This window comes from Meriones unguiculatus, chromosome 17, assembly GCF_030254825.1.
Source record: "Meriones unguiculatus strain TT.TT164.6M chromosome 17, Bangor_MerUng_6.1, whole genome shotgun sequence".
Classification (NCBI taxonomy): Eukaryota; Metazoa; Chordata; class Mammalia; order Rodentia; family Muridae; genus Meriones; species Meriones unguiculatus.
Genome location: NC_083364.1, coordinates 23440570 through 23455833, shown reverse-complemented (window position 1 = coordinate 23455833; position 15264 = coordinate 23440570). Strand labels below are relative to the sequence as shown.

The following is a 15264-nucleotide window of genomic DNA, read 5'->3' as shown; positions in this document are numbered from 1 at the left end:
TGGGAAATAAATCCAACCAAATTCAAGGGCCAGAAGGTGAAAATTTCCCCTCAGTGAAATTCTTAGGAGTTCAGTGGTGTGCAGCACACAGAGATACTCCTTCTAAGGTGAAAAATAAGTTATTATCCCTGGCTTCTCCAACCACAAGGCACAACACTTTGTGGGCCTATTTGAATTCTGGAGACAGCTCATTTCTCTTGGGTGTGTTACTTGTGAAGCTTCTTCCCCTCTACCAAAGTGAGCCATTTCCCTTTTTCCTGGCAGAAGGACAAATGTGGTGCCTATTAGCATACCAAATGTATGCTAATAGACTCCCTCACTACACAAGTACTGGTTATATATTTCAAAATCCATGCTAGCAACCTAGCTCTTCTTACCGCCTCCCCTACCCTAAACTTCTGCAGCTCATGGGCTTCCCTTCTGCAAGTTGCTTATTCTCTTTATAACCCTGCTATTTGGGCTATGCTCCCTCTTTTGGCCACTCTCTTTGTCTTCATCTCTTGCTCTCCCCAAATTTCTCTTCTCTCTCTGCTTTTCTCCTGGCTTTTCTCATAGCCAAGTCCAGTTTGCTGGCCATTTTCAGTCTACTCCTTTCTCCCTCTGCTCTGGAGTCTTCTAGATGCCTCTGGCTGTTCTCTCTTTCTCTCCTATCAACAATAATCCATACCGTAAAGTGAGTAGTCCTCAGTTTATACAATCACATTCTAAGTGTTTTTAGGGTGTTTGTTGTTATTGTTGTTGTTGTTGTGTTCTGCTTTGCTTTTTTAAATTTACTACCCTCTAGAATACAGGGACTTAAACCTAATTTACATATGATGATTGTGAAAAGGATTTCCTAATTTATATATTACTCTCTTTTTAATAGAAAGAAAATCACTATGAGTGCTTCCAGAGAGTCGAGCTGCAGTAGACTTAGGTATGTCTAATCAAAGTTTACCTTACAGTGTTTAGTTTCTACTCAAGCCTTACCTAAACATTGTACATTGGTTAAAAATAACAAACTGGTGCAACTGACTCACTGAGTGTTCAGTAACCATACCGGGAGGCCTACACTGATGTGGTCAGAGGAATTAGAATGGAAATATTTTCCCCTTGTCATCCAAGGTCAACTGAGTCCCAGCAAACTGTGGGACATCTCTCAAAATGTCCTGTAACTATGGAAAGCCACCTTTTCTCTTATCCAGGAAGGCATGGAGACACCACGAAGTAGACTGTAACCAGGGTCCAGTCTGCAAAGCAGAGAGTTAACAAAGAAGAAGAAGAAAATTCCTCCACATTTAAAAATGAAACAAAGGCCAAGCAAGGACTTTGACTTATCCTCACATAGATGGACAGACTGGCAAAAGAAAGACTAGAGGATTCAGAGACCCATCCCAGGCCCAAGTGACCCCTGACAAGCAGACCTTCAACTGGTCCTGACGTAAAAAGAAAGTGATTAATTTTTGGCACCTACATGGTCTTAAACACACCAGGACTAAAATAATCAATATGTGTGTTTCTTTAACAGTCCAGAGACATTACTCAACCATATAAGGCAGTATTTGGACAACTATTTCTCAGCACTGATTCTCTTCCTCCTAACAATGTTTCTTTCTAGAAGAACACTTCTCACAGCTGTAATGACATTGTGTGTCCTTACCACCCATATTCCCTGATTAAAAGAGCCTGCCAGATAGTCTGTCATCGAGCGACAACTTTGGAAAAGTTATCCAGGGTATCCAAAGGTGTCTTTTGAAACTTTGGAAACAATCTTTAAAAATGATTCATAGAATTCTATTTCTCTCTAAGTTTTCAGTTAGATGCTGACTTTAACTGACTCTTTCACAAAGTTCAGGTGCTTGTTCCTTATGCAGGAGTCTGGTGTAACAGCTGATTACAGCTACCTTCTCCTACAGAACTGTGGTCACATGGTCCAGCATGTACAGTAGCATTTAGCCTTATGTTAACGTTATATTTAACCCTCTGTTAACTCATGTTAACCTTGAGGTAAAAATGTCCTCATTAATTTTGTCTCTTAATGTTCCCCACAAGGTTGTACAGTACTACTCCCTGGCTTATGTTCCGGACTTTCGCCATTTGTTAAGTTCCACTGTATTCTCTTAGACGGAACCTCATCTGAGGCACTTTAACTGATACCCCTCTACATTTTGTCAGCTTAAAGCAGTTAAAGAGAGAATGATGTCCCCAGTCTCTGAAAGCAGTTCAGGTGAAAGGGAGACTAACGGCCATGAGCCATCAAACTCATCCTTCTTCTTGCCACTCTAGGCACTGTTTTTAGGACTCAGAACAGCTGGACTGAAGCTGTCTTTGCATCAGTTAACCTCTTTCTCACTAGAGCTCAAAATCCTCCTGACTGAGCCTTCCATGGTAGACATGGTCATCTGGGTGGTGGAGGGCACACGGCTTTAATCTCAGTACTCAGGAGGCAGAGGCAGGCAGATCTCTGAGTTCAAGGCCAGTCAGGTCTATAAAGTGAATTACAAGATAGCCAGGACTACACAGACTTGAAAAAACAAAAGTGGGATTATTTTCCTACAAAAACAAAAAATAATCCTGTTTTGGAGGTATCACCAATCCAGATTTCAAGTTCTACAGATATATATAGTAATAGAAACAGCATGGACCCAGCACAGTGGTGCATGCCTATGATCCCAGCACTCAGGAAGGTAGAGGCAGGTGTATAGCTGTTAGGTCAAGGCCAGCCTGGTCTACAAAGTAACTCCAGGACAGCCAAAGCTACACAGAGAAACCCTGTCTCAAAAAACCAAAAATAAATAAATAAGAGAAAAAGCATGGTATTGGCATAAAAACAGACATATTGATCAATAGAAACAAACTGAAGATCCAGACATAAACCTATACACCACACACACCTGAATTTTTACAAAGAAGCCGGGGGTTGTGGGAAGAGCATCTTCGACAAATGGTGCTGTCCAAATTGGATAGGTGCATGTAGAAGAATGCACATAGATCCATATCTATCAGACTGCAGAGAAGTGGGTCAAGGACCTCACTATAAGACCAGCTATATAAATCTGATAGAAGAGAAGTCAGGGAATGATCTTGAACTCACTGGTATAGGAAAAGACTTTCTAAACTGAACACTGATAGCACAGGCACTAAAATTAATAATAAATGGAATCTCATGAAACTGAAAAGACTCTGTATGGCAAAGAACACCATTCTTGGGCAAAGTGGCAGGTTAAAGAATTGGAAAAGGTCTTCACCAATAACTTATCCAGTAGAGGGTTAATATCTAAAATATAAAAAGAACTCAAAAAACAACCAGGCAGTGGTGGTGCACACCTTTAATTCCAGTATTCAAGAGGAAGAGGCAGGTAGATCTCTGAGTTCAAGGCCAACCTTTTCTACAAAGCAAGTTCCAGGACAGCAACAGCTACAGAGAGAAGAGCTGTCTCAAAAAAAAAAAAAAAAAAAAAAGAACGTACAAAAAGCTGAACATCAGAACATCAAGAAAACATAATCCTATTTAAAATGTGGTACAGAAGTAAGCAAAGAGCTCTCAAAGGATGAAGTACAAATAGATAAGAAATACTTTAAAAGGGTTCGACATCCTTAGTATTAAAGAAATACAAATTAAAACCACTTTGAGATTTCATCTTACCGCATCAGAATAACCCAGTTCAATGAAACAAATGACAGCTCATGCTGGCGAGGATGCGGGGAAACAGGAATACTTATTCCTTCCTGGTGGGGGCATATGGAGGTCAGTGTGGCAGTCCCTCAGAAGGCCTGGAATAGGTCTACTTCAATACCCGTATGCTTTGATTCTCACAAAGCTTCCCCATGCTTGCTCCTTTCACAGGAGTCTGATGTCAAACAGCTGATTACACAGTTACCTTTTCCTTCTACAGAGCTTGGTGCATGGTCCAGCCGCTTTTACTATTACATTTCGCCTTACGAAACAAAACTTAGGTTACTCATGATGTTAAAAGATTTTCCTTATCAATTTTGTCTCAGTGTTCCCCACAAAGTTGTAGTCAAAGAGACCCGATGGCCAATTCTGATTTTATGCTGGCCAAAGAAAAATGTCAAATGCCCGCTCTCCCACCAAACCAATGGCCTTGCATCTGATAATGGACATCAGTGAGGTCATCAGTCTCAATAACACCTATGACAAAGCCTGCTATTTTTAAATGGTTTTCTTTCTCTAGTAAGGACAAACTATTTTCTTTATTTCTCTCTTTGCTTCTTTTTCTTTCTTCTTTCCTGGAATTCACTCTGTAGACCAGGCTGGCCTCAAACTCACAGAGATCCGCCTGCCTCTGCCTCCTGAGTGCTGGAATTTCTTTCTTTTTTTTTTTTTAACTTTTAAGTTATTGTATCTTTAATAGCCGGGCAGTAAATCAAAACATGAAGAAAAAAAAAAGTTAAGACTGTTCCTTTTAAAAGCAATGGCCATCACTATCGAATCAATCACGTAGTAAGATAAGATTGCATTCCAAACAGCAGGGGAAGGCTTCGAGGCTCAGAATTGAGGCATTTGGTTGCTGATAGGGGGTGGGGGGTGGGGAGACGAGCAGCACAAGAGGTTAACGAACCCTCAGAGGACAGGTCGCGGTTGCTGGGTCATAAGCACTTTGAAGCGTCTCTTGATGGTGATTCGGTGTCTTGAGTATTTGTCGTCTGGGGAGAACCGAGCAGATTGAGCAGAGCAAGTCTGTTGTCCCATAGGGTCATATTTCTTCAGCGTATAGACGCAATCGCCCTGCTCGTTGAGGTAATACTGGAGAAACATGACTGCGCCGCAGCAGACAGATGCCAACCAGTACACAGCCAGCCGCCTTCCCCGGAGTGCACCGCCTCCTGGAATTTCTTAACTCCACTCTCGGTGAGAAGTGTGCTAGTGCTGACAGTCTCACTTTCGGATGATGCAGACGCTGCTTTTCTCACACAGCACATCCTAGGCATGCTCACTATCATCAGATGGCTGTCTGAGGTTTTGGATCTTTGCCAGACCCTCCTCTAAGGAGTAACTGTTGGCCCTTCTAAATCACCTTGAAAAGCCAGTCCTGCTGATGCATCTAGGTTTTTAACTCCTTTTGTCAATTTTGAAAAATTCATGTCTCTCATGACATTCCTATAACCCCCAAGGACAAATCATAATTGAACAAGTCCAATTACTCAAAAATCAAAGACATAAACAACAAAGAGGGGATAAGGGATTCACTTCCCAGGAGCATCTTAGACTTTAATGTTGTTGTTGCTTCCAGACAGGGCTTCACTGTGCGGCTCTGGCTGTCCTGGAACTCACTCTATAGACAAGGCTGGCCTAGAACTCAGAGATCCACCTGTATGCCAGCACTCAGGGAGGCACAGGTAGACGGATCTCTGTAAGTTTGAGGCCAGCCTGGTCTACACAGTGAGTCCAAGACAGCCAAGACTACACAGAGAAACCCTGTCTCAAAACACCCAAAAAAAAAAGTTTCTCTCAACTTTATACTAGTATCTACAAAATAGCATTATTAAAAAAAAAAGAAGAAGAAGAAGAAAAAGAAGAGTCAGGCATATATGGCAGCTCATACCTATAATCTCAACATTTGTGAGGTAGAAGCAATCTCCAAACTCAAGTTTTTATCTAAATTCCCTCAAGGACTTAGCTTCATAACTTGGAGCCAGGGTTCCATATCTGTACTTTCTCCCACAGGCTTTCTCTGGATTCTAGCAGGATTGGTAAAGCTATACCATAAAGCGATAACAGAAAAGGACAACCTTGTAAGAAGAGAGCAACAGTTTCCTGAACTTCAGTCACAGTAAACTGCCCGTCACTTCTAATTGTCCCCATTTACTATGGTTCCACTCACTGCGCTGTGATTTTGTCTCCTGTTAATCCGACTCACCGTGGCCTCGGAAATCTGTTTTAAGACAACTTAGCTATGCCTTGGAGCATATGTTTTTTTAAAAAGTTTAATTGGATGGTTATGGCGCATATGATAGTTGTTTTGGTTATCACTGCCATCCCAGGAGTAGCCTTAACCCAGTCTACCCAAACGACAGCAACTGTAAATTCCTATCTTCAAATAAACACACAATGCTGTTTGGTACTAACTGGCTAAACATATCTACTTGATTTTCAGGATTGGAATTTTTAAAAATTTTATTGTTTATAGTATAAATAATAATATAATTATGCATACAGTGTTCTGCCTGCACGTATGCCTGCACACCAGAAGAGGGTACCAAACCTCATTGTAGATGATTATGGTTCCTGGGAACCATATGGTTCCCATATGGTTCCTGGGAATTGAACTCAGGACATTTGGAGGAACAGCCAGTGCTTTTAACCTTTGAGCAATCTCTGCAGCTCCAGGGTTAAATCTTAAGATGTGATCTTCTATAGGAATAGCTGTTCTATTTGTCTGTCTGTCTCCTCAAAGTCCTGCCATGCCTTTGTGAACTTTTCAGAGGGACTACTTGGAATGAGGTGATACCAATTCAGACTGCCCCCACAGTACAGCATGCCTGTACAGCTCTTCATCAGTGACTACCTCCATGGTCACGCTTCTTTAATAAAACAAAAAAAGAGAAACTGCGGCCATGCAAGACTGTGAAGATCTCTCTCTCTTTTTAATTTATTATGTATACAATGTTCTCCCTGCATGTACACCTGCATGCCAGAAGAGGGCACCAGATCTTGTTATAGATGGTTGTGAGCCACCGTGTGGTTGCTGGGAATTGAACTCAGGACCTCTGTAAGAGCAGTAAGTGTTCTTAACCTCTGAGCCATCTCTCCAGCCCTGAAGATCTCTCTTATATTCTAAGAAACTGGAACTTTTTCTGGACTTCGAAGACAGAGTTAATAATACACCTTGAGGTTACTTAAGACTGCTCTCCCACTTATGCTCAGCCTGTTTGTTTAATTGGCCTTTAAGAGAACAAACTTTACTTGCCATAAATATCCCATGTAATCAACTTTTACAGCCTAAACTAATGCCCAGCATTAAAGTTTAATTTAAATTATATACTCTCCCGTGCCCTTGGATCAGATTAGTGCATTTGTGTTCTTTGCTAAACCAGCAAGTGTAGAAATTGAAAATAATCTCATAAAATTAATATCCAGCTGGGTGTGGTGATGCATTCCTGTGATCTAGCAGGTGAGCAAGGCCTGGTGCCACTCACCTTTGATCCTAGAACTCAAGGAGGCAGAGGCAGGCAGATCTCTGAGTTTGAGGCTGGCCTGGTCTACAAAGCAAGTCCAGGACAGCCAAGGCTACACAGAGAAACCCTGTCTTGAAAACAGAAACAAAACAAAATAAAACAACAACAACAAAAAAGAATATCCACCATAAATGCTGAACAGATTATGGATAATGTTGAACACTTTTAAATATTGATTGATAAACAATGATTTTTTATAATGTTGCTTGCTATCTGGGTCAGTTGAAGTCAGTCACTTAATCCCCTGTAAAACTTTGTTAAAGATTTCTGTAAAACATTCCTCATTTCTTCCCCATGTGATACTTTCTATATGGTACAGTAACAGTCCCTTTGTTAGGGACAGACACATAGAAACAACAGACAGATACAGGGACAGATTCACAAGACAGCCTCCAGGCAGGTATAGATTCAGACTCATATAACAGCAGACAGTGGGCTGAAGACAGAAGGAGCATAAGGCAGAGAATTCAAATGAGAACTTGCTCTTGGTTAACTTGAAGGGTAAGTTCTTTTCTCTCCTTGATAGGTTTATTGGTGACTCAGACAGAGTCTATCTCTAATGTGTTTAAACAACACACTGAAGAACAGTGTCAGGATCCAGAAACTCACCTTGTACTCCACAGAGCATTTCAATTTCCTCAGTTATATCTGCATTCCACTATGTGTGCATCAGATTGTACATACCTTCCTTCATCACGTAGCCCTGAAGAATTACCAGCCCTGCTCTGTGGGTTTTTCACCAGCAGTCTGCCATGACCAATTCCCCTCTTCCCTTAGCCCTGTTCCCTGATTCCTGCATGTTTATTCTTAAAAGGACTGCTGGATTATTTTTTTAATGTTTATTAGATTTATACAATTATACAATTTTTATTTTGTGTGTTTTGCATGTGTGTGCAAGTCTGGTGCCTGCAGAGGTCAGAAGAGGGTAATGGATCCCCTGAAACTGGAATTACAGATGGTTATGAGCTATCATGTGGGTGCTGGGAATTAAACCCAGGTCCTCTGAAGAGCAGCAAGTGCTCTTAATAGCTGAGCTAGATTTCCAGGCCCGTAAGATTTTTTATTTTTTTTTTAACTCAGGTACTTTCTTTGGATTTTATTTAAGTTGTTATGTATACATCAGCTTCATGAGAATAGCAGTGTGTTCTCCACAGTTTAGATAAGAACCTGTGTGACAGTCAAGTGCTTGGGAGGCAGATCTCTGAGAGTTCAAGACTAGCCTTGTCTACTTAAGTGAATTCTAGGACAGCCAGAGCTATATAGTGAGACCCTGTCTCAAAAAAAAAAAAAAAAGAAAGAAAAGAAAAGAAAAAAAGGCAACAAAACCCTACGTGAAGCTTTTTGCAATGGTAATATATACAATACACTTGGAATTATGGACTATGGAGTTTTGTTCAAAGAGTTTGAGACACAGCTCCATCTTACTCCTGTGTGCACTTTATTCTTTTTGTTTTGTTTCCCTGTGCAGCTCTGGCTGTCCTGGAACTCACCCAGGCTGGCCTCGAACTCAGAGCTTCACATGCCTCTGCCTCCTAAGTGCTGGGATTAAAGGCATGCACCACTGTGCCCCGATTCTGTGTGCACTTTTGTTGTAATATTCAGCTTTCACTTTACTTTGTTTGTTTATTTGGTTGTTGTTAATGATTGTTTTCCAGACAAGGTCTCATATGGCCATGGGTGGTCTTGAACTCCTGATCCTTCTGCCTCTGTCTTCCAAGTGCTTGGATCATAGCATGGCACTCTCTCACCTGGCTTTACCTCTTAGTCATTATTTATTGCAGTGCTTGGAGATCAAACTTGGGCCCTTGTGCTGGCAAAGGGAATTTTGTTCCTCTGAGCCATGCCCCCAACCAGAGACTCTATCAACATTTAACACTTATGTCTTTCTTTCCCTTAAAATACCAAAAACCTGCCAGTTTCAAAGCTGTGATCTTGTCTGGCATAGCTCAGTGGTAGAACACGAATCTAGAATGTACAATGTGAAGGGCTACCCAAGAGGCCCAAACATTTCAAGCACAGTGCCAGCAGGTCTTGTCCTTTTCCCTTCCCTCTCCCTTGCTAAAACATTAATTACATTCCTACAGCTAGCCCCCAAAGTCTATTCCCTTATTTCCGAGGTCCAGCAATCAAAATTCATTATTTGGCTACACTGGCTGACATGTCCAATCAAGACTTAACAACTCAAGGCACTTCGCCATTTCCCCCGTAAAAACTACTCCTGAAGAAACACCTGCTGTCTTTGAACAATGCATAGATAGCGCCCCACCTCCTTTCCCTTGAGGGGAACAGAGATCTCCTTTGTGCTGAGAATCTGGTGTCTGGGTGTGTTCTATGCTGACTCTGAGACCCCCTTACACAATGTCCTGGTTTTGTTTCTCCACACTGAAAAAAGAACAAAATAAATGAACACAGGGTGAATGCAGGAAAATTTTGCCCAACTTCTATGTTGCTGTGGGATTTACAGCTGAGAAAGAGGGTGAAGTGCTCCGTGGGGGTGGGGGTGCTGAGTGGTCAGAGTTCCTGTGAGTGCCTAAGTCCCACATTCAGAGCACAGAACATGCAGGTGGGAAACTTTATTCTACAATGTATCCTTTGCTGAGGCAATCTGTAATTTTGCCTCACCCTACTGCTTAGGGCCAGGAAGGCCACAGAAAGGGCATGCAGCTGGACCACACCGGCCTTAGCATCTGATATAAGGCCTAGTGCAACCAGAAGAGCTTTGACCATCTTAGTAATAAAAAGACCTCTATGAGAGCTCCTGTTCTTGTGTGTGTGTATATGTTTGTGTGCATGTATACACATGAGTTCCTATGAGCATTCACATTTGTCAGTGTACTCCTGTGTGCATGTGTCTGTGTGTGAGTGCTTATATCCATGTATTTGTGTGTAAACTGGGTACATGCATGTGTTTAGGTGCCACGTTTGTATGTGTTCACACGTACATGGCACACGCTGGTGTGGGCGCATGCACTTGTGTTTGTGTGCACGTGTACACACTTGTACGTGCACCTGCACTCATGAGTGTGTTCATGTATGTGTGAATGTGTGCAGGCTTACGTTCATGCATATGTCTGTACACGTGTATGTTTTCTGTTTTTGTCTCCAAGACAGGGTTTCTCTGTGCAGCCCGGGCTGTCCTGGATTTGCTTCGTAGGTCAGGCTGGCCTCAAACTCAGTGATCCACCTGTCTTTGCCTCTCTGAGTAATGAGATTACAGGCCTGCGCCACCATGCCCAGCTACTTGTGTGTTTGAATATATATTCTAAACCCTACAAGAGAACCAATACTAATCTGAGTATATAGCATTGTTGAGTATTGTGCTGCTAGTTGTATGTCAGCTTGATACAAGCTGGCAGCATTTCTCAACATGTGGGTCTCAACTCCACTGGAGGCTGAATGAACCTTTCACAGGGGTTGCCTATCAGATATCCTGCATGTCAGATATTTACATTCTAATTCATAACAATAGCAAGATTACAGTTATGAAGTAGCAATGAATGTTATGGTTGGAGGTCACTACAACATGAGAACTGTATTAAAGGGTCACAGCATTAAGAAGGCTGAGAACCACAAAGCCAGGGTAATCTGAAAGAAGGGACCCTTAGTTGAAAAAAATGCCACTGTAAGTTCCAGTTGGAGGGCATTTTTCTTAATTAGTGATTGTTGCGGGAGGGCCCAGCCCATTGTGGCTCTTTTCTCTAAGAAAACAGGCTGAGCAAGCCAGTAAACAGCACTCTTCCACGGCCTCTACATCAGGTCCTGCCTCCAGGTTCCTGTCCTTGAATTCCTGGCCTGATTTCTTCCAATGATGGACTACAATCTGGAAGTGTAAGCCAAATAAACCCTTTCCTCTCCAGCTTGCTTTTGGTCATGGTGTTTCATCTCAGGAATAGAAACCCAAACTAGGACAGGCGTAAAGTATAACAAACATGACTTCCAGGTTGCTTTTGGAATCAAACATGTGAAATGGCTTTTAATACATTAACAACAAGAAATCAGGAGGCCCCAATCCCATATTCCTTGGACCTGGACTCTTGTCTCTCTCTGCCTTGGGACTTGGATTTCTTAACCCCAGACTTGGTGGTTCCTGCAACGCTGTGTGTGTTTCTTTTTAAAAGTCTGCAAAACCATTAAGAGGTGCTGGTGCAGAGGGCCAAGTTGCCCTTCCCATGGCATCACCAGGGAAGTATGAGCTCCACACTCGGAGAACACAGTAATCACCAAACCCAAGACACTGAAGTCCACTTCAGTCCATTTCTCAGTAGAACTGTTTAGCAAACTCATTCTGAGTTTGTATCTACACAGGCCAAGGCTGCCACTGCGTGCTTGAGGTTCTCACACCTCAGGATTGCCACCTCTAGTATGGCTGTTCTCAGGAGATGTGGCATGGATAGGCTGACCAACCTGGCTGTTCACAGGTACCTGCCACAGTGCTTGGCTACCTGTAATTACAGACACAAGTGTCTTTCAGAGTATCAAAGTGATGAGATGCCCCAATGCAGGTGGGAAGTAAACAGAGCTGGGAATGCTTTGCTCTGGGTTCCAGTCAAGTTGGAGGTAGTCAAAGTCCAGGTCAGGGCCAAGGTTGCAGTTGGTTGTCATTCATCACCTGTCCTTCTGTCACTCATCACTTGTCCTTCTCCTGTGGCAGAGGAAGGTTCCAGTCTTCAGGGGGGCTCTGCCTCAAGGCCCATACCAGGGTGTGCTTCTGTGCAGCCTGGACCCGTGCCTGCTCGCTCTCACAGAGGGATCGCTGTACAAAGAAGACTCTGGTCATTTACTGCTTCACATCCTAAGGGGCCCTAGTACTGTCACATGGCACCCATATCACCCTCTTCTTCAGCACTTTTCTGAAGAGGGGAATAAATGGGAGCATATGGCACATCCAGCTCCACAGCTCAGATACTCTTACATAACATTCCTTGACAACTGTTCCAGTTTAGCAAACACAGATCTAAGCCATTCTTTCTATGCATCACAGGATATCTTACTTCAGCAATTTTTTTGGGGGGGGCGACAGGCTTTCCAGTAGCCCACGCTGGCTTCAGGATCACTATGTATGACCTTCAATTTCTGCTATTGTTGCTTCCACCTCCTTAGTGCTGTAACTGTAAGCATGCATGGACCTGCCCAGTCTGCCTTTAGCCATTTGAAAACACCTTCTAGGCCTCAGCTATAGCTAACCCAGAGAGTTTGGAGCAAGTTCACCTGCCTAACTTGAGAGTGGGGACACTGAGTGGGGAGGAGAGAGCAGTCCAAAGTTACTGCTAGACTGTGCACAGGGTGTGTGTAAAAGGTGCCCTTCATCCCACCAGCTTCTTTCAGCCACCGCCAACAAAGGCACAGGTCAGGCTACTGTGACAGGGATGAGCCTGGCCTGGTGTCACGTGCTATGCAGCAGACCTCCTTATAAGTGTTCTTAAACGGGGCATGGTAGTGACTACCTGTATTCCCAGCAGTTGGCAGGCAGAGCCAAAAGGAACTGAAGTTTCAAACCAGCCTGGGCTATCCATCCAGATCCTGTCTCTACAAAGATCGTTACTGCTTAAGAAGCAAACAGAAGTAGCTGAGTATGTTGGTGCATGCCTGTAATCCCAGCACTCAGTAGATGGAGAGAGGGAAGCCCAGGTTCACCGAGACCCTGCCTCAAAAATAAGGTGGGCAGTGACTGAGGAAGATGCCTATTGTCAACAGAGGGCCTCAGCATACAATGTGTGCACATGCGTACACATGCCACACACAAAGACTTCTTTATTTTTTTTAAAAACAAAGGGGCTGGAGAGATGGCTCAGCAGTTAAGAGCACTGGCTGCTCTTCCGGAGGACTGGGGTTTGATTCCCAGCACTCACACGGCAGCTCACAACCATTTGAAACTGCAGTTTCAGGGGATCCTCAGGCAGTGTGTGCATATGGTACAGACATATATGCAGGCAAAAACACACACACACAAAAACCAATAAAAGCACTTTAAAAATTCCAAAGAAGCCAGGCCATGGTGGCACACGCCTTTAATCCCAGTGCTGGGGAGGCAGAGGCAGACAGATCTCTGAGTTTGATGCCAGCCTGGTCTACTGAGTGAATTTCATGACAGCCAGGGCTACAAAGAAAAACCCTGTCTGAAAAAAACAACCAAAACAAAAAGTAAAGAAATAAATTGCTTCTGTGTTCTGAGTTCCATGGTGAACTGCTTCTCTGTGACCTTTGGCCATTTCTCTTTTCAGAAACATCGTTGGTTCTTACAGTAATCTATGATAGGTGACAATATAGACAGTAAGTTTCCAACCTCTTGCCATGCAAACACGCTTTCTGCCATGTTTTTTACTCTCACTTATTAGGAGTTGCCATGTTTCTGCTTCCTGGTCTTGTTTTGTTTCAGCATTTTCCCCCCCCCCCCCCCCCATTTATCAGTTTCTGGATGCTCACATATGTTTAGCATGAAACTTCTTGTTTCTTGATGCTCCCCATGACTGCCTGTCCTGGGGTTTTCTCTTCCTTTTTCCCCAACACACTGTCCAGGAAAGCAATACCATACTCCAGCCTGGAGTGCGCCCCAGGAAGGGAGGGCTCCCCTTATCACCCTGTATCAGAAATTGCCCGAGGAGACAACTATTTGTTTAATGAATGGACACTGGGAGCCCCCTGGGTCTTAGCTATTTCCTAGGCAGGAAGGACCCAGGAGGGAAGTCACTGACTCAGAAATCCCATGAAATTTAGTAGCAAGAAACTCAGAGATTTAAATTTTTATCAGCTTCCTCCCCAAAATCATAAAAGCAGTAACAGTGGCTGGGAGGGGAGTCTGGAGTTGCTTGGAAGTTGTCCAGGGAGCTCCAGGAATCACTGGTGCTGGACCTTCAGGTATTGCTGCCTTTGCGTCACTCCTATAAGTGACCCAACAGAGTCACTGATTCACCAAGCCAGAGTACATAGAAACCTTTCTTTGTTCCCTTATTCTACATTCTATCTAGAGGAAGTAGAGGCGTCTTCACATCTCCCTAGAAAAGGTTCCAGCAACAGCAACTGGTTTCCGTCTTCGACAGACTGACCTGCCAAAGGTAACGCAAATCACGGGAGCTTGAACATTTTCAGGTTCTCTCAGGTTTGTTCTTACTCCCTCTATAGCCCACACTCATGCTTCAGGCACCTTGGCTTTTCTCTTCCTCCGTCCTGTCCCTAACGGCTGGGTGAAGGCTGCCTCCGGCAGGCCGGATGACCCTAAGGCTGGATGGTTGTCTCTCCGAGCTTCTCTACCTCCCTTCTTTCTGCCTCCCTTCTAGTACTTGACGTGGTCTAAAGTCCCTTTAATAACGCAGTTTGGGGTACTCAGAAGGTAAGCACGAGGGGGTGCCCCGGAAGGATCTGCGCACACACCCCACCCTGCGCGTACCTGGGCCTCCGCGCTGCGGCTCTCCTCCCACTCGCGGCAGCTGGCCAGGTCGCGCAGCCACTGCCTGCAGTCCGGCGGCTTTCCATGGACATAGTAATGGTATAGGACGTGCCCGGCGCTGCGGCAGAGCTCCCACTCGGCGCGGTAGACCTCGCACGGCCGGGGAGGCTGTGGGGAGAGAGAGCATGGAAGCACTGGGAGACCCCTTAGCCTGACCCCACACAGCTCAGTACCCCAGCAGCCCAACACACTCACCTGCCAGCTGCCGGAGACCGCCATATCCAGGGCCCTATGTGACAGACAGAGACATGAGCCAATGAGCTACAAGCTACACAGGACGTCTGCACTGAGTGGCTGATGGTAGGAGACCGCGGCCAGTGACTTGGCTTCAAAGCCTTGGAATTAGCAGTGTGAAACCCGGCAGTTCCGGCCAGCTCTCCCGGTTATTTTTCAAATCCCGGTATGGTTCAGCTCTGCAAGTACAGACTCTTGAGCCCTGAATAATCTACATGATGGTTTGAGACAATAGGATCTGGCCTGAACATACACTCAAAGGTGTAGGCGAGCTTGGTTCGGCGTATGGGGAGGTGGGAGCTGCGTGGGATGGCTGAGGGTGGAAGGAATTCTAGAGGCAAGAGGCTCCATGGCGCACAGTTTTAAACGCAGCACTCAGGAGGCAAAAGCAGGAGGATGACTCTTTG

General features: G+C 44.2%; 2 protein-coding genes across 2 annotated transcripts; both read right to left on the bottom strand.

Moving 5' to 3' along the window:
• Positions 1-4352: 4352 nt before the first annotated feature.
• LOC110553326 (H/ACA ribonucleoprotein complex subunit 3-like) lies at positions 4353-4817 on the bottom strand. The gene has a single exon (XM_060370054.1). The coding sequence runs from the start codon at positions 4757-4759 to the stop codon at positions 4565-4567; it is 195 nt and encodes a 64-aa protein (XP_060226037.1). The 5' UTR covers positions 4760-4817; the 3' UTR covers positions 4353-4564.
• Positions 4818-11120: 6303 nt separating this feature from the next.
• Positions 11121-14976, bottom strand: C17H22orf39 (chromosome 17 C22orf39 homolog). The gene is made up of 3 exons (XM_021645180.2): positions 14819-14976; positions 14564-14731; positions 11121-11932 (listed from the first exon to the last, which is right to left on the bottom strand). Exons 1-3 carry the CDS (start codon positions 14840-14842, stop codon positions 11807-11809), a joined length of 318 nt encoding a protein of 105 aa, XP_021500855.1. The 5' UTR covers positions 14843-14976; the 3' UTR covers positions 11121-11806.
• Between the last annotated feature and the right edge of the window lie 288 nt (positions 14977-15264).

Excerpts from the sequence above, each read along its gene's own strand:
- C17H22orf39 (XM_021645180.2), bottom strand. The coding sequence starts at position 14,842 with ATGGCGGTCTCCGGCAGCTGGCAG. Across the intron at positions 14,732-14,818 it reads CGGTCTCCGGCAGCTGGCAG|CCTCCCCGGCCGTGCGAGGT; the intron begins GTGAGTGTGTTG and ends CTCTCCCCACAG. Across the intron at positions 11,933-14,563 it reads GCCGCAGCGCGGAGGCCCAG|CGATCCCTCTGTGAGAGCGA; the intron begins GTACGCGCAGGG and ends TTCTTTGTACAG.
- LOC110553326 (XM_060370054.1), bottom strand. The coding sequence starts at position 4,759 with ATGTTTCTCCAGTATTACCTCAACGAGCAGGGCGATTGCGTCTATACG.